The following is an 18492-nucleotide window of genomic DNA, read 5'->3' on the forward strand; positions in this document are numbered from 1 at the left end:
CTGATGATAAAACTGGATTTCTCATTTCCCCTATGCCCTCATTTTTGCTTAAGAAATGAAGCTTTTCACTGTGAGGTGAGGCTGTTCCCCCCAGCCCCAATCCTGTATTAGTATTTCAGCAGGACATGTCCTGTGTGCCTTTTTGGTGCTTGATTTTTCTCTGTACTTAAATACAAGAGAATTCTGGAAAGAGTGGCAGAAAATAGGAACTGGCTTCAGAATAAGATTTTGCAATGTTGTAATGTGACTTACAATACTTATAATTCAGTAAGCTAGATCTGATAAATCTTGTAAAAAGGCTGAATTCAAGACAACAGGGTGGTTTTAGCAGAAAGTTCATGGGTAAGGCTACAGGTAAGAGCCAATGAATCTGAGTCCTGCGGAATGTTTTGTATTATGTACAGAATCCTTTAAGCAGGTTACTTATACAGAAGGGCTGGATCTTTCAGATACTTACAGATGCACTTACGTACTCTTTCCTGGTTCTCAAGGATTTTTTTTTTTTTTTGCTTTCGTGCATTTTTTGCCAAGGATGATGACCTTGCTTGCTCTTCTCTTGCTATTTATCTTGTTCAGTTAGAAGGAAGTTATTCCTAACGTAGTGTACTTGCTTTGTTTTCTGATGAAGATGCTGTGGTCTTGAAGATGGCCAAGTACAAAATGAGGCTGTTTAAGTATTAGGATTAAAGGTAGTTTAATACGGTCCCTCTTGGGGAACTAATGTTTTTCGTAGTACTTCAGGTCAATAGGCAAGAATGTATGCTCTTGCAGAATGCATGAGGTGAAGGAAGTTGAGCTACTAAAACTGAGGTGAAACAGCTTCCCTTGTCAATAATATAAGGTTTGTTCTGTGAGAAGGAGGTGTGTGTGGGAAGTCAGTGAAACATACATGTTTACAAAGCACCTCTGTCTAATCAATCTTTACCAGAGCTGTAGGATCAGATTAACAGAAATTTCTGTTGCATGCTCATGCTCTCAGCCTTCCTCTGAAGGAGAATTATTTCATTTGAGGTGTCTTGTTTTAAAAAGAAGTTTAGAATATTGAAAAAAAATTGGCACATCTTGGACTAGAACAGAAAACATGAGGTTTGTTGCAGTTAATTCTTAAACCCTTATGTCTGGCCTGTTTTTCCACAGCATCTGTACTTCATTACAGAAAGACCTTGTGCTGGTATGGGGATGTGGGCTGCAGAATGTCCTAGAAATAAAGACAAAACCTTGCTGGGGAAGCTGGGGAGGGAAGAGAAGCTCTGAAATGGTCCTGATAAGTTTCTGTTACTGAGGAAATAATAAACATCTACTAGCTTTAACTTTGAAGAATTGCTGTCAGGGGTAGGTCGTGGAACAAGTCTCATCAGAAGGTAACAGTTTTGGTGTTGTGTGGCAGGATAGTATGAAATTCTGAAGCCATCCTGAAGCAATAAGAAAAATATTTATAGAGAGTCTCATTGGTAAATGAGAACCTATAAAAAAAAACAAACTCGTGAAACCAAGTCATCAGTCTGTTCATTATTCATTTGTTTCATGGGGTAAAAAAGGTCCCTGTGTGTGATTTAATGACCTGATTATTTTAAATGTTTATCCAGAAGTTGGCTTAACTCAGTAATTTAAAAAATTAAAGTAGGGAGGTATCTGACATTTTGTTTTGGCTTGTATTAATAGTGATTTCACTGGTGTAGTGTTCTGGAAAATAATATTTTGAATGTTTTCCAGTGTTGATTTTCTCAGGAAAATAATTTTCCTATCTCTCAGCAAAATATGTTTACCTTCTTTCTTGACCTGTACTCAAGAGGAACACAATGGAGAAGCATTTGTTTTAGTTAGTAGAGGAAAGGGGAAGATTCAGAGTTAATTTTGCTGGAGAGAGTGTCTTAACCCTAGTTGTTTTGCATTGTGGTCAGGTGTGTATGTAGAGTTCACAACTGTGTTTTTACTGGCTGGATGTTTGTTTTGTTTTTGTGGTTTATTCCCACCATTACCAAGGAGAGTGAGTGTGCACAATTTAGGCTGTGGTGTAATTTCTCTTCAGATGTTCCTAGGGTTAAATACTGGCTGATAAGTTAACTCTGAATTGTTTCAACACTTTGCTCTTGCGTGTTTGTTAAATATGAGTTACACATCCACATTACCTAAGGATGTTAAATAGGATTTATTGCTGAGAGTTTGAAGGAAGTAAGCCCACCACTTTAGCAGATGGCACTGTCTGGATAGGTGGAATTGGAACTTGAAGTCCTGACTCAGCTTTTGGCAACAGTGTCATTTCCAGGGATTGAGGAACCTCAGTTTACTTTGGCTTGCAGTTGCTGTAATGTGGGAAGCGGTATGAAACTGAAGCTGCAGTTGGTAATTCAAAAGCATAATGTTAGGCAGCTCTGTTTTATTCTTTGGCAGTGTATGCAGTATCAAGTTGATATTTTTCAAAACATAATGTGCTAAATAATCCTTTATAAATGTACTCGTTAATGGTAATGTAGCTTAAACAGTCCTTGCACAGAAGGGATATAATGAATTCATGACAAGTACAAATACCTCATAGCCTCTGGTAATTTGCATGGCACCACGTGGTGAGAGAGACAGGTAGCATGTCTGGCATAAGAATATTTTCTGGAGCCCTGTTAACTTTGTTTCTGTGCTAACACGTGAGCTGTATTCTCAGACTCAGTGTTTGAGAAGGACACAAAGCAGTCTCTGAAGTGTTTGTTGTGCTTAATATGTTTATACATCTTGTAGATACATTTATGTGTCTTGTGTAGACACATCAAATCGTGGATATTTGTACCACTGTAACTTGATTCCCCTGCAGCCAAGACTGGCCCACTGAGCAGCTGCACATGTGGTAGGAAACCAGGCACCTCTGTTGGGATGGGAGCAGTGGGATTTGGCTGACTCTCCTTGAACATGACATTGGGCAGTCATTTTGTCTCACTCAGACACTTAACTCTCACTGGGTGCACAGAGAGAATAGCAATGTCACTTGAAGTGCACTGAGCTTACAAGTATTAAAGAAATGCTTGTCCTTAGAGGAGACCTTTCCCATTCGCTTCTGTTCTTCCTTTCCTACCCTCCTATGTATGACTTTACTGTGTTGCTGAGTGTTTGTACCTTGAAAACAGGTTTGATCATAATTGCAGGTAGAAGGTCATGACTATGAAATGCTAGTCTGTCCTGCATTTTTATAGGCAGTCTAAATAAACTTGGGGATTACAAAGCACAATGAATAACTGGTGTCTGACTCACAGGAGTTTATAATTCAAAATGTACATTACTGACCAGGAAACTTTTAAGCTGGTGTTTTGTCTAAGTTTTTCAGCCTCATACAGGCCTCTGCCCTAGGCAGCATCTTTGCATTGATATGCAGCAAGGTTTATTCTAAGTGAGGCAAAGTGTCTAAACATGCAGATTTACAAACTGAAGACTGACATCTATAGCAGGAAATACATAGATTCAGTGGAGAGTCTAAGTTACTCAGTATTGCACCTATCACTGTTGGAGAAGCACTTCCCAACCTTTGTGGCATCAGACCTGAAACAATGATCTGCTGGTGCTGCAAATATGGCGTTGCTCAATGTGTTTAGTTGAAAAATATGGGTAGGTTTTACTTGCATTTTCATGAATGTACTTCGACAAAATGTAGTTGGCTGGAGCAATTCTAAGTAATTGCTAAGCAAATTTCTCTTTTACTAGATGCCTTATGTAGTAAAAGTTTATTATGTCTCTGCTAGCTTTTGTACTTGGTGGGGTCTTACTTCAATTTTCTCAAATGTCTTTATCAGCTCTCTTGATATCTTGCTGTCTTGGTACATTAAAAAGCTCCTTTTACTAAGTTACAGACTGCAATGTTTGGTTTTTTTTTTCTTGTTACAAGAATTGTAATTTTGAGAAGTATGAGGTAGGAACTTTGATACCATTGGCACTGACAATTATTCAAAGACAAGATTAGGTGTACTCTGCCATCCTGTGTGTGCTTATGCAGCTTGAATTTCTGCTCAGCACTGTATAGCAATTTATTTCCATTTTGTGATATACAGAGGAGTAAAGTATTTAAAGATATTATGGAGTTTGCAAAAGGGCTGGTTTAACAGATTAGCATTTAGTCATGGCTGTGGTGCACTCTATGCTTTTTCTGCAGACTTTTTCTTCCCCATAGCCCTGAAATGGTTAATGTTAAAAAAGTTTGTTTGTTTATTTTGAAATCATAAATAAGCTTGATAGTTTAGGACAATGCTCTGGAAGCTTCTTTACTTTGAATTTTTTAATGCAGCTGTTCATATATGACCTTTTTATGTGGAATGCACATGTGACTTCTTAAAAGGTGCTTAGATTGTTTAAGGTTTTAAGGCAAATTTCTTTTGGCTTATCTGACATGAGGTGCTGAGCCTCAACTCATGACTGAATGAACTTTAAAATGTTGATACTTCGTTTTCTTGTTAATGGTTTTAATGTTTTTCTGTCCCCATATTATTGTATAATGTTAGGTAGAAACACCAATTAAATTGTTACTTTTTAATGTGAATGACTGCTGGAGGTAATGAAACTCTACAGAAGAGGTAGTTAAACCTGACGGGTGTGTTGTAAATGAAGCCGTCTTAGGGGAGGTAGAGCTGGTTGAGTTTTGTTTGCTAGAGATCCTGTGTAAAGCCTATTTACTCATTGGTTTGTTTGTTTGTTTTTAATTGCTATTTTTGGTTGAAGGGAAAGGTAAATGAACAAAATATAAAGTTGCAAATGTATTGAGTTTTTTTCAAGCCTCTTTAACATTAAAGTTGAATACAGCATACTGGCCTAAAAAGTTCATAGAGGAAATAAATTATTGGACTGCTAAACACAAAGACTAAAATGAGACTCCCAGATTCTGATACCTTGTGGCTCAGAGAGAACAGCTATGGAAATATGGGTATGGGTTTTGTACTTTTTTTACTCTCCTTGGTAATGATGCCCATGGGCTCCTTTTTGAGACACAAAGTGGTACTCTGATAGAATGCACACTTGTCTTTCAAGTGTCCAAAAATGTTTCTGTATTCTGTGAAGAGTTTGCTTACTAGTGATGCCTGGCATTTAGGCTGCCCCAGTCAACCAGATTGGACATTTGTTTATGTGAAGTCCTCGGGTAGTTGTGCAATTGGATGTTCAGAAATACGACAGTCGAGCTGTAGGTAATGTTGAATTTTAGAGTTTAACTGCAAATTCCGAGGGCAAAAATAGTAGTTCTAGGTAGGTAGAATTTTCAAGATCTGTTTTTAATACTTCGAAGAAAAACCCCAAACCAACTAGATCCTGTTCTTAGACTTGTTTTTTCTTCAGACTCTTTGATCATATGTAGATCTGGGAAACTGTTGATTTTTGCAGTTTGTGATGTGTGGCCTGTGAAAGGAAATGTTTCTGAGCCCTTGATAAACTTAATGCTGGGGAGATAGGGGTGCTGTTCAGGCTCTTATGGCTTTGTTCATTTTTCTTACCTGTCTGGACTGTACTGTGTACTGCTGCCAGGTTGATTGGTGGATCCAGATTGAGAGGTGTCTGAACTGCAAAGGTACGAGAGGGTTGGTTTAATGAGGGTCATTGGAAAACCTGCTCTGAAGAACAAAGCCTGTGGAAGCAGTGATAGGCATACTGTTGCTCATTGTTTATGTAAAAAACTTTGAGAGCCATGTGAAAAATTTCACTTGGCTGAGTTGAGTTCTTTCTAATTCTGCTGTCTATGGAAATGTAGACTTTTAGCTTAGCCTGTAACTTCACCTGGTGTTATGTATAGTATTCAGTGGTGATTTAAAACTGGAGTAGTTGAGGCTTCTGTCTGGGTTGGAATGTGCAACCCTGTGTGTATCTGCCCCTGGAAGAATGGTGAAACAGAATAGAAACTTGTTTGTGGCAAAGTTGGGTTATCATGTTGCTTGTTATTCACATAACACTTAACAGTAGTATCAAATCTCTGTAACTAATAAAAATGCTGGAATCCGGGTGTAAGCTTTTGCGGTGCAAAATTATCGAAGTTACTAAGTATTGCTAATGCACAGCAATGTTTTAAGCAAATAGCAAGGTAGATGCAGTGGTATCCTTCAAATTGGGAACTTGGTACAATTATTAGTCAACTGATGAAATGATCTTGAAGTTCTACTTCAATAGTCCATACGAGAGGAGAATAATTCTGTTATAAAACTTTATGCAGGCTGTTCTAAATGGCATTACAGCTGAAACCTCTGGAAAGGAAAGGTTAAATTACAAGAGCTGTTCCCATTCAGTTGTAGACTGTATCCTGAAAGCTGTATTCTTTTGTACTGTATAAAAATCTCAGTTTACTTTGTGTTAGTGTGATTTCAGTGTTGAGGTCATGCCCTGGACATGTATTTACATAATACGTTAAAAGCATCTTAATGTGTTCTTCAGAATCCTTATTTAAGGGAAAATTACTTTGTTTACTATAGAGGATTGAAATAGTTTTCATTCATTGCAGTCTCAGATGAGCATACAGCTGGAGCAACAGCCTGAGGAAGGGGCTCTTGAACAAGTTTGCAGTTAAGTCTGGTGTGGCAAAGTTGTGTGAGACAAGCTGAGCTGGTTTAAATGTTTGTAGTGAGAAGAAGCAGGTCCAGTGTTTTCCTAGGTTTTCTCCTGGTCTTTGCATTACCTATGGACTGATTAAGCTCACGAGAAGACTCAGCTGAGAGCAAGTTCCCTTCTCTCTGTGGTCTGTGGGTTACAGGGTTGCCGAGGCTGAGGAGTTCTTGAGAGCCAACTAAGGAGATGGTCTCGTGCCTTCTGCCAGTTTTGATCTTTTGCAATTCCTAAACTAAATACTTCAACTTGATACCAAGACCTGTGCTTCTGAGTGTATGTTGTGCAGCGGCTATTTGGCAGGCAGACAAGATTTTTTAGGTGGTCTGAATGAGACCTGTTCCTGGAAAGATAGAGGTGCATTATTTTCATGAACTACACTGCATAATTAATGTGTGTGTTAAATATTTTCCTGATTCCTAGGGTTTCTAGGTTGTGTATCTTATCCTCTCTGGCATGTTTTGAGCCAGTCTCATTCGTTTCTTCATCTCTGCCTGTTTTGCACAATAGTTTAAAACGTGAAACTGATTTCAGTCTACTGATAACAGGATAACAAGTTACTCTCCATTTCTTCTAGTGTTGTCATGAGCTTTAGTACTAATGGTAGATTTTGTGGGTCAAATGTCCTGGGTGCCCTTCACCTATCACCGTTCACTGAACAGAAATAGCAGGTGAAACTTTCTTCTAATTTGCTGCTGTGAGTCCAGAAATACAGATGCAAGATTTCTTCCAATGAAAGGACTCCTTCCGTGCTCTTGGAAATGTCTGGTTTGGAAATGGGGAAAATAGTCTACTACAATGTTCGAGATGGTGTGGCTGATCTCATTTCTGACCAGTGTTCTAGAGAAAAGTCTAATCATTATGAAAGGTTTTTTTCATACTTTTGTTAATTACAAACCCGCACATTTTAGCAGGAAATTAGATCCCATTTTCACTGAGTAATTGCTTTTAAACCTATGTAACTCTTTTAAATTGGCATTTTTAGCAAAGATCTAATTATTACAGTGGTTACAGTAGAAGAATCCTTCTTAACTGACTACTCAAGAGACTGACATCAGCTGATAAACATAAGTGACCTTCATAGTTTTCCTCCATGAAGGGACAGTTTTAGGCTCTGCTGTAACAACAAGAAAACATTTTCTCTGCTGTGTAGAATGATTCAGGCCATTGAGAGATCTTGACAGAAGAGTGTTGGAGGGGAAGATGTAAAGCTGTGTGGTCTGGGTGGATCTGCAGGCAGCTTCAGTTGAAACAAGGAGTTCCTTGTGTGTCCATATATGCTGAGAGACATAATAGCAGGAGGGCAGCAATTGCTTGTGGGCCAGGTGAGGGACAGAAGTGATCTGCTCTCTTCCTTAGGACCCATCATAGGTAGAGCAAGGAAGGCTGCTTTGCTGACCCACCTTTTCTGTCCTGTTTTGATCATGTGGGCTTCTTGTGACCAGATTTAAACTATTGCTAACACTTGCATGACATTCATGTACTTGAGTTCAGGAGGGTCAGAGCTGCAGTTGTGCTCACTAACAAAGCTATTGCCTTGCCATTATCAAAGGCCAGATCTATCAGCTGTTATTCAGGAGCTGGGTTCTGGGTCTCAGTCAAGGATCACTGGAACTCAGGGACTGATCTTGTGCCAGAATACCCTTTGAAGACTTCTGTGCATTGCAAGGCAGACTCAGATTGCCCTCATCAGTACAACCTCAGTCAGGTTTGGAACTTTTCAGCCTCAGGTGTTTGGAAACAAGTGCTGTAATAAACTTGTCAGAATGTCTTTGTTGTTTTGCAAGCAGTTAGATGTGACTGCATCTTCGTATGAGGAGCTAAAGGCTGTGTCTGCTATGTTACTGTGTGAAGTGCTTCTGTAATAACCTGTGGAAGTGCTGCTCAGGAGCAACTAAGCATTTTTGCTTTCAGTCATACCAGAAGCTGCTAGAGCCACTTTCTGCCCTGAAGGTAAGAGTAGTGCAAAGGAAGTGTCTTTGAACAGTTTGCATTGATCTAAGATGTCTTTTGTGTTCTGGCTGTGCATTCTGTACCTTTCTCTTGCAGCATTGCCTGTCTCTGGGTGAGCTTTCTCTATTATGGTGGCATTTAACTGCCCCTGAGTCTCACTGAAACATGTTTTCAGTACCTGAACTGGTTCTGGGAATGGAGAAGGAATTATGTGAGTACAGAATAAGGCAAGGCATTAAAAAATACAGACCTTTTTGTTTTGCACATAACTTTCTGATATTACTCTTCATGTTCCTCCTAATCTTGGATATAAATTGACTGATTAGTAAGTTACAGGACAGCTAAGATCTGATAACAGGAGGAGAAGGTGAAGAGAATGAGCCAGTTCAGGTGTTTTATTCCTTTGTCTTCTTTGTGGACAGATTTATTGGATTGAATCTGTAGACAAATTTTCTCTAGCATAACTTGACCATCATGCTTCCAAGAGGCCTTCTTCCCTGATCCTGCAGGTTACTGAGATCCTTATATGCCTGAGACACAGTATGTATTCTGTAGGTCACTGAACAAGCAAAGGTGGAGGTTGGAGAGTGACTTGTGTGCAGTAGGTCATAGAAGTGCTTCAGCAGTCCCTGCTCTGTTTTGGAGTTAGCCTGAAAGGTCGTGGTGTGCAGCAGGGTCTCTGAGCAATTTCGCTGTTTTCCTCCACTGCCCTTCTACCAGTAAATATTGCTGATGTGAGAACCTTTATCATCTCTGTGATTTTAGCAGCCAAAAATCTTTACCTTGTAAGCATGGAATCAGGTTGCCCATGCACCAGTTTACTGCCTCTTGATGATATGATGAACAACTTGTGATTTTTTTCAGTTCTTAATGTTTTCTTATTTGATCTTAATTATAGAGTAATGTGTTTGTTTCAAATGACCTGCAGTTTTGTTGGATTTTTTGTGTGCGTTCATAGATTTTTTTTTTGGACCATAAGCTGCTAGGAGGTAAAATGTGTATTAAAAAAGACAGGTCTAGGAGTTTGTATGGCCTTGATTGTGTGTCAGCTGTAATCTGTTTCAGAGTAACTGTTGTGAACCTAATGCTTCTTGACAACTGTCTATGGAAACTGGTATCCCTTTCAGTTCTTACACCTTAAACACTGCGAGTGCAGTGAAGTGGTAGCCTTGGGAAGGCGCTTCTGTCAGGGATGGATGTGAGAGGATTTTGCCCAGTCATACTGATGTAAATCAGCAGTTCTGCAGGGACCTGTAGATGGGCAGTGGTTTGCCTTAGTTCCCAGTAATGACACAATCAGTTGTGGTTTATTTTTGCATAGGTTTGTTTCAGAGGCAAAGATGTGATTCTGATCTGCGCAGGCTTGAACTCAGTCCTGTGTGCTTTTTAGAAGTACCAGTGCTTTTTAAAACTTTCTACTTGTCCATCCCACCTTTTGCTTCCCCCCCAGCAAAGACACCACCCTCTTGCTGAGGGTAGGCTTGGGGTTTTGGGTGACTTTTTGTTCTGCATACTGGCCTTGAGAGCTGCCTCTTTTGGTAATTTCCATAAGCAAATGTGCCTTAAGTTATTATTTCTAAGAGGTCTGAATTAAGTGGAGAAATTATTTAAGGAAACAAACAATCAAGTTACAAAACAAGTGGATTTTTTCCTTTATTTCTTGAAGATGTACTCATTGCTACTGCAGTAACATTTTTTTCAGTTTTCTTTTTAAAAGGATAATATGCACTCTCTCCGTTTGGCTTGTTCAACTATAATGATGTGTTATGTCACTTAGTCTTTCAATGCCTTGTGCTGCAGTTCTCTTACTTGAAATATGATGTGTACTGCAGAGTAGATATTTTGTCAAAGAAACCTCTGTGTTCTCTGTAAGTGCTAGTTTTCTTTTAGAAACTGCAACTAACTTAAAATCCCCAGTCATGTTGACAAAAATTTAAGAAGTATTACCAAAATGTGAAAGAAAGCAAATACTCCTTGCTTGCAGTTGCTGTGCTGCTGCTTGTTTCTGCTTGCAGGCAGGAGTGCTGGTAGTCAGGTTGAGCCACAACCACAGTAACCTTTCTTTTGTGTTCTAATTATTGTAATTGAGATTTTTAATGTACTGTGCCAGAAATGCATCAAACATGCAAATACTGAACTTGTGACAAAGAATTAGCCCTATATCCTTGCATTATCATTTGAGAGAGGTCCTACTGCCCCATCCCAAAGCAGCACCGACTGTAAGTTCTGATTCCTTCAGTCTGTAATGAGTGCTGCTCTGCTGTGTTTTGATTTGTTTCGTGCCTTTGTTGCTATCCACTTGCTTTAGATTGTCCTTTCACTCTTTGATGTTTTGGAGCATGAATGGTGATACTAGTGTGCAGTAAGAGTGGACGCAAGGGATAAACTTGCTATCCTAAAATTAATAGGAAGGAAGACCACAGAATGACAAATAGTGCCAATGCATAATTTTGCTAATGAAGTTGCATCATACTTTGTTACATTCTACAAAGTCAGAGAAAAAGCCCACCAAAACAGCAACTCTTCCTGTAGACTCTCGTAATTAGAGGAAACCTAAAGGAGGAAAGTGGTTATCAAACTATTGGTTATTTAAACAACTAACAGTGTAATCTGGTGTGTATTGGTGTTTTAACTGTCCAAATAATTTTCTGGACAGGAGTATAGTGTGGAGAATAAGGTGAAGTTCATAGAGTAATGGAATATCCAGAGTTGGAAGGGACCCACAAGGATCAAGTCCAGCTCCTGACCCTGCACTGTACAAGCCATGTGCTTGTCGCACCATGTGCCCACAAGTGTTGTCCAAACACTTCTTGAACTCTGTCAGGCTGGTTCTGTGACCACTTCCCTGGGGAGCCTGTTCTGGCTGAAGAGCCTTTTTCTAATATCCAAGCTAAACGTCTCTTGACACAGCTTCTAGCTGTTCCTGAGGTCCTGTCACTTGTCACCAGAGAAAAGAGGTCAGTGCCTGCCCCTTGGTTCATGTTTCTGGCTGGGTGTTACAAAGAGTGATGAAGCTGTGCCTTTCCTAAGACACTCAGTGTCTCTGAGCTGAGTGCTCCAGCTGCATCCTTATTTGCTGGGATTGTCAGACCCCATGGTGAGTCAGTACAGGATGCTAACCTGATGGAAAACTAACTTGGGTGCTGGGAAGAGTGAGCAGGGTTTTCTTGTATGAACTCTCTAACTTATAACACAAATTTGGCTGAGCATTAGTAAAAAGTAAAAGGAATGAAGTTTGAAGAACACTACCATTGTTCTGAAATTACTGGATCAAATTAGCATTACAACACTCCTAAAATTGTAACTATGATAGCATTCTATGTCAGGCAGAGAAAGGTTGTCTGGATATAAGCACAGCTAATAGATTGAAAATAGTGATATTTAAAAGTGCAAAGCAGTTTCGGGGAGAATAAACTCCCTTCAGTAAGTACGTGTTGGTATGTGTGAAAGATCTAAGGGAAGCAAGCTGGGATAGAAAGGGAAGCAATTTTGAAGCAGCCTGCTGTGGTGTTAAGCAGTTCAGTTTGAGTGGTTTTGTAAAACAAATGCAGGTATTTCAATGTTCTTTCAATTAGAAGGGTACATTAAGAAAGAAATGTGACTATATTGAAAGTGGAAGCTTGTTAATAGGAACAAATAATATATGAACAATACGTATTGACATGAAAGGTATATCTTGAAAGAAGGAATAAGGCGAGATCCATTTGGCAATGAAGGTGTAGAATAAGATGAGAATATTTTGTGAATGTTTGTAGTAAGAGGAAGTTTTTCTTGATTGTACTTGATACTTGAGATGCTAGAAATGTTTCATGAGTCTTAGTGGGGGGTTTTTGTCTTTGGTATTCATTTTAAAAAGACTTTGTAAATTTAGTGTAGCAGTGTAATGGGTAACCGCTGCCAGAGGGGATCATCTTCCTCTCTTCTGCATTTCCCCACTGCTTTGCATACATGCATTCTGGCAGTTCAGGGAGCCAATTTTTTAGATGACTAATTGTTTCTAATTGATTTCAGGGGGAATAACAGGACAGTGATGGCTTTTTGTGGAATTGGTTCCCATAGCTGTCATCATAGATTCAGTCTGACATAAGGCTGTGGTGGTATGGAGACCGACAGCAAGGGGCACAAGACTGAACCTTGTGGGCTGTTAGATAAGTTTCATTCTAATGTGACAAATTACAGTCTTTGAGCTTGACTAACCCTTCTAAAATTCATGCCAGGAATTTAAAGAAACAATCTGGAATGATTTTACAGCTGTTTGAGAACTTCAGAGGGGCAGATGATCTTTGAGGAGAAAGAGAAAAGGCACTAAACCATGCTTTAAAAAAAAAAAAAAATCATCAAATTCCTCAAAAATCCCAACCCAAAACTCATAACAGTCAATAGACTTCTGAAAAGGTGGAAGCTAGAGGGTTACAAACAAGTTACCTTACCCACCCACAGTTCCTGGAGGAATATGGATAATGTAAATTATTTGGCCCTGGTGATGACCTGGAAGATACTAATCTCTGGGAATACCTAGTAAGAGATCTTCAAGAACAAACCCCAGTTAATCCGGTTGAACTTTGTTTTGTGGCAGGGCGCAGGACCTAATGGATAGTGTGTAAAAAAGGCTTTTTGATACTTCTGTGTTACGCAGTGAATGGAAGCAGTTGTGTTGTAGAAATAAATCTGCTTTGAAAACTATATCTAGAAATAGATGAACAAAATTAAAACATTTGTTGAATTTCCTAGGTGGTCTGTCTTTAAATGCCTGGTGATGTTTTCAGGAGTGACTGGGACTACAGTATCTACCTACAAATCTTACTGTAACATGAAGAGCAGCCAGAAAGTTTGATTTGAATTTAAAATCATTCTGACAGATTAATGAAACCACTGCATTTTTAAATGGAAAATCCATTTTAAATGGATTCAAATGAATGAGGTGTCACATCTTGGTGGGAGTAATCAGCTGTGCAATCACAGTGGAGAATGATTGAAGAGTAGAAACTGTAAACTGTAGTGTGTTAGCTAATAGTAGATATTTAGCATGCTTTCTTGTTAAAAATTACTGCTTTTGAAGTTAACAATTGTACCCGATTTATCTGTATTACTGTCGTGGTTTAGCATAGCTTGGTACAGAAGTGATTCTCTGTGAGGACTGCTAACAGCTTCCTCCAGACTGAACAAAACCAGTCAGCTGGCTGGTTTTGAATGTTGAATATTAAACCACTTAAGAAGCTGAACTTGCCTCTATGAAATCACACTGAAAAATTAACAAAGCCTGGAAAAAATTCTCTTGTTTCCAGCCTTTGAACAGGTAGCTGGATGCTGGCTCAGCCCGCGGTGCAGCTCGGCTGAGATTCTGCTGCTGCCGAGCTCTAACCAGGGCCAGCGGGCCAGGCTGGCTCCGCTCGGCTCCGGCTGCGAGCCGCCAGGCCATCCTGCGGTGCGGCTGAGAGCAGAGGCGGGCCTGCAGCCCCGCAGAAAGCAGCCCCACGGCTGGAACCGCAAAAGAGCCACGCAGCCAGAGCGGCCGCTGCCCGGCAGAGATTGCGTGACTGTCTGCAGGCCTGGGCAGGATACCAGCTCTTTCAGTGCATGGATGAAACTTGCAGACATAGTCTTCTCTTGAGTGAGAGAAAAGGAAAGGGTGAAGACACATAAAGAAAACTACATGGACACACTGGGGCCAGTGAAGGAGGAGTCAAATCCCAGATGGGAGGACAATAAGGAGATGCCTTAGTCTTGGGCTAAAATTTTCTTGTAAGGCTATGGTAAAGATATAATTGATACATCAGACTGGTTTTTTCTTTTCCCCTGTAACTCCTGCAATGTACTGGGGGGATGTGGCATTCTAACCACAGCCATGAGCAGAGGCACCCGTGTTGAAGCAAGCAGATATTGAAGTAGCTGTGATCCAATGAGAAGCTTGAACAGAGAGAAATGAAAGAGATGAGGAACCTTGCCCCAGGGATGGAAGAAGAAAACCTCTGTTCCCAGAGATAATAGAAGAGAACTTTTGTTTCTATATTAGAACAGCTCATCCTTAAAGTTGCGCTGCAGTAAGCTAAGATGACCCATGGTGGTAGTTGTGGGAATTCTACCAAACCCTGGGAGGAACTTCACAATTGCAGATTTCCGGGTGGCTGCTATTTGTGAAAATCAAAACCATGAGAGAACTGTTTGTTATGGAAAAGTCTCCATGGCATGGCAGAAGAGACTCCTCTCCCTAAGTGAACTGAAGAAAGATTATTTTAGAAGTGGTAAACTGACTGAAAATACCAGATTTTGAATCTTCTTGTCAGTGGTAAAGGAAAGAAGAGTTGGGGGAAGAAGTGTTCTGAACGCTTATCCTGATTCTTATTATTCTTCTTTTAGTTCTGTTAATAAAGTTTTCTTTGTACTGTTTATAAAGTTTTGAGCCTGCTTTTGCCCATCTCCTAATCCTTACCTCACAGCAGAAAATGAGTAAATAATTCTAGTGAGTGCCCTGGTGTTGGGCCAGCACTCAACCCACCTCAGTTACCAGGATTGAGAGAGATGTGCTGAGCCACCAGCTGACATGCTGAAGATGGAGGCAAAGTTGCTCTTGTGTGTTTGTCCAAATAAGTGAAAACTGTGATGCATGGAAGCATAAGAAGAACTTGCCTTGTCTGCTTAGTTTCTTCTGTTTAGTGGAGTGTCTTTTGAGGTGAACTGAAATTAATATGAACAATTAACAAGCAGGTTAACTTTTTTCAGTGGGGGAAATTTCATCCAGTTGCTTTTCATAATATGTGGCACTGCTAAGACTCTCTGCTCACATACTGAGTATTTTTGTAATTGGGGTGAAAGGCAAAACCATGATTTGTGCTTCTGTATTAAGAATACTGTTTAGATTTCTTTAAATACAGATAACTTTAACCTATTAGTACAGAACTGTAGGCTGCTATATGGGTAGTTGTGTCCATGTCAGAGGTGGATCAGAGAAATTGGAATCCTAATTTAGTGTGTGACATCCTTTTCTTCATCCTTTCCACATCCTTTTTTCTCTGAAATAAAGCATTTTTTTTGGTGTGTAGAAACACAAGCTGGGATAAATACACCATGAACCTTTAATATTATTACAAAACCACTAAGCGTTTGCTTAACTAAAAGAACATCGGCTATTATCTGTTTGGTGCAGAATCCTACTGGGCTATATGAAGATAAAGCTTAGTTCCCTGTTAGGCAACAAGTTGTAGCTGTGTAATCCTGAAGAATTATAACAGTTTACAAAATATTGAGGTGTCTGACAGCAGTAGTTCAGTAAAAGGTAGACAATAAATTAGTTTGTCCATACCCAGGAAGGAGTGCTGCCACACCTCCTAGGTGACACGTGTGTCTGGACTTAACAAATGCTGCAGGTCAAAATCAGCGCAGTGAGTTCTGCTTGCAGCTCTGCTATGCCTCGTTCTCCTGATTGCTCTCTTTCCATGAAGAAGCTTTTTAACCAGGGGACAGCTGTGAAATAATGTCTGCAGCTTGTATGAAGATACACTCAAATCCTGTGAATTCTTTTAGCAGAATTACATGCTAGAACACAGGTGAATTTCAGCCTATGTCAACATTGTGGTTTACAATAAAGCCTATTTTATAATCTTCTTGATTATTTATCTTTTCCTGAAGTTTAGACAGATGCTCTTAAGTGCCCTTATTGTACCAAAGTAATTGAATTGAAGTCAGACAGCCAAAGCTATAATAAGATCATATGGATAAACACCATACATTCAGTGTTGAAACCAACTATCACTGCTGCCCTTTTGCTGCAGTTCCTGCTTTTGAGCATATCAGTGTTTTGAGTATTTCTCATCATTTCACTGGGAGATGTACTGGCATAACTATTGTAGCACTGATGTACTGAGTACCTGGGGAGGAACAGAATAGAAACTTAGGAAAACAGCACTGCTAATAAGGAAAAAAATACATTGTTGTATTGTCAGTAAGCCACTTAGAGACATGCACACATCTGTGTGGTTTCTGTTAGTAACTGTATGAACCCTGCTCATACTACTCGTTGTCTTGACAGAACTATGGGGAGAATGGATTGCATTTTTACTGTTTTTTGATGAATTAGGAGAAGGAAAGGGAGGATAATGGGAAGCATTGCAATGAATGAGAACGTCTTCAGGCATCATTCACTCGGTAGAAATCGTTGCTGTTCACTGGCAATGATGGCGAAGCTTCCCCTGTGGTTTTCTGACATTACTGACGATAAATGGCCAAGGCAACTACAGAATAGTACAGGAGTCGATATCTGTCTGCAGCTACTTGTTATAGTCTGTATGTCTAATCAGTTTCAAGTGTCTGTTCAGGAACATGTCAGTACGGGTTTGCGCATCTCGGTGTGCCAGGAGCGCCGACAGGATGGAGTTGGGAAGCTGCGGGGCGTGAGGGGTGTGCAGGGGGACAGCGCCACCTGCCGGGGACCCTCCGGCCTGGGCAGCACACTTCGGCTGCGACCGCCCACTCCAGCTCAGGGCATTGCGGAGAGAGCGTTTGCCGAGAAACACACCTCCTTCAGCCTGAGCGAGGCTGAGTTATAGGAATATTTTCTCAGGTTTTCGTTTCACTTTTTTTTTTTTTTTTTTTTTAATAGGAACATCATTTGCAGCGGGCTATCTCAGCACAACAAGTCTATGGAGAGAAGAGGGATAACATGGTTATACCGGTTCCGGAAGCAGAAAGTAATATTGCGTACTATGAATCTATATATCCTGGAGAATTTAAAATGCCAAAGCAGCTGATTCACATACAGCGTAAGTAAAGTCATTCATTTATTCAAGTCTGCTTTGAGTCTGCTTTCTCCTGGCAGCAGCTGACAGAAGGAGAGGAGACAGTCTTTAGCTGCACCAAGGCAAATATAGGTTGGATGTTAGAAGAAAGTTTTTTACAGAAAGAGTGATAAAGTATTAGAATTATCTCCCCAGGGAGGTGGTAGAGTCGCCATCCCTGGATGTGTTTAAAAAGATTGGATGTGGCACTCGGTCCTGTGGTTTAGTTGAGGTGTTAGGGCTTGGATTGGACTTGATCTTGAAGGTCTCCTCTAACCTCGTGATTCTGTGTGAATTTAATATTGCTAGTAGTTCAGACACTATTCATAAATGTCTGTTGAGGTCCCCTCAAGACTGATTTCTGAGAACTAATTGTTTCAACATAGTGTTGAAAGAAAGTTGAAAAATACTGCTTGCTAAAGAAATGTCTAATTCTTGTTCAGTAGTAACAGTTTGGAGGGAAATTTAGATTTGTTAGCCAGCACAGATACAAGTCTACTTAAAGAGGAAAATACATAATGCATACCTAAGAAACAGAATGCTTGTCCCTGAAGCATCACCAGGATAAAATGGCAGTAGAGTGGATTGAGGAGCCAGCTAGAAATGACAATAGCAGTAGAAGTATTTGCCTATGCCTGGTGCAAGTATTCTAGATCTGAAAGCAGATGAGGATTGCTATCACTGATGACTTGCAAATTTTTTGTAGTTTTGTTTTTGTTGGAAGATAGCAGCTGTTTGCTATGGATATGGCCCTTCATGTGAGCACCACACTACTTCAGATAACTTTGGAAAAAATTATGAAAAATGCACTTTGTTGCAGAATTCGGTTGTATGGTGTAATGAGCAGAGCTGAAAAAGCAGTATCTGTGCTATGTAAACATACCTCGTGCTTAATTGACTTAGGTTAAATGCTAGACTTGTATGTCGTTCTGAGCCTCAGTAATGGCTTAAAATATCTGAATTGTAGAATAGTGTGGGTTGGAAGGGACCTTTAAAGGTCACCTAGGTTCAAGCTCTCTGCAGTGAGGGGAGTTCAACTTTATCAAGTTGCTCAGAGCCTGATCCAGCCTGACTGTGGATGTTTCCAGGTATGGGCATCCACCGGTTTTCAGGCAACCTGTTCTAGTGTTTCACCACCCTCATTGTAAAAAAGTTCTTCCTTCCTACTTGCAGTTTCCATGCTAATATTAAGGTTGTACTTTTCATTCTTATTTTC

The 18492-nt window shown here is 40.0% G+C and overlaps 1 protein-coding gene across 7 annotated transcripts in view; it reads left to right on the forward strand.

The window, feature by feature from the left end:
• Positions 1-18492, forward strand: part of EPC1 (enhancer of polycomb homolog 1) — a 64718-nt gene that overhangs the window by 24191 nt on the left and 22035 nt on the right. For all 7 annotated transcript variants that reach the window (XR_005259832.1, XR_005259833.1, XM_038163802.1 and 4 more), the window contains one exon: positions 17102-17261. Coding sequence is in view for 5 of the 7 variants with exons in the window: in XM_038163774.1 (XP_038019702.1) it covers positions 17102-17261 (160 nt within the window). In the remaining 2 variants the exon portion in view is untranslated. The remainder of the gene's footprint in view (positions 1-17101; positions 17262-18492) is intronic.

The sequence above is a fragment of the Motacilla alba genome, chromosome 2 (genome assembly GCF_015832195.1).
Source record: "Motacilla alba alba isolate MOTALB_02 chromosome 2, Motacilla_alba_V1.0_pri, whole genome shotgun sequence".
In the NCBI taxonomy this organism is placed as follows: domain Eukaryota; kingdom Metazoa; phylum Chordata; class Aves; order Passeriformes; family Motacillidae; genus Motacilla; species Motacilla alba.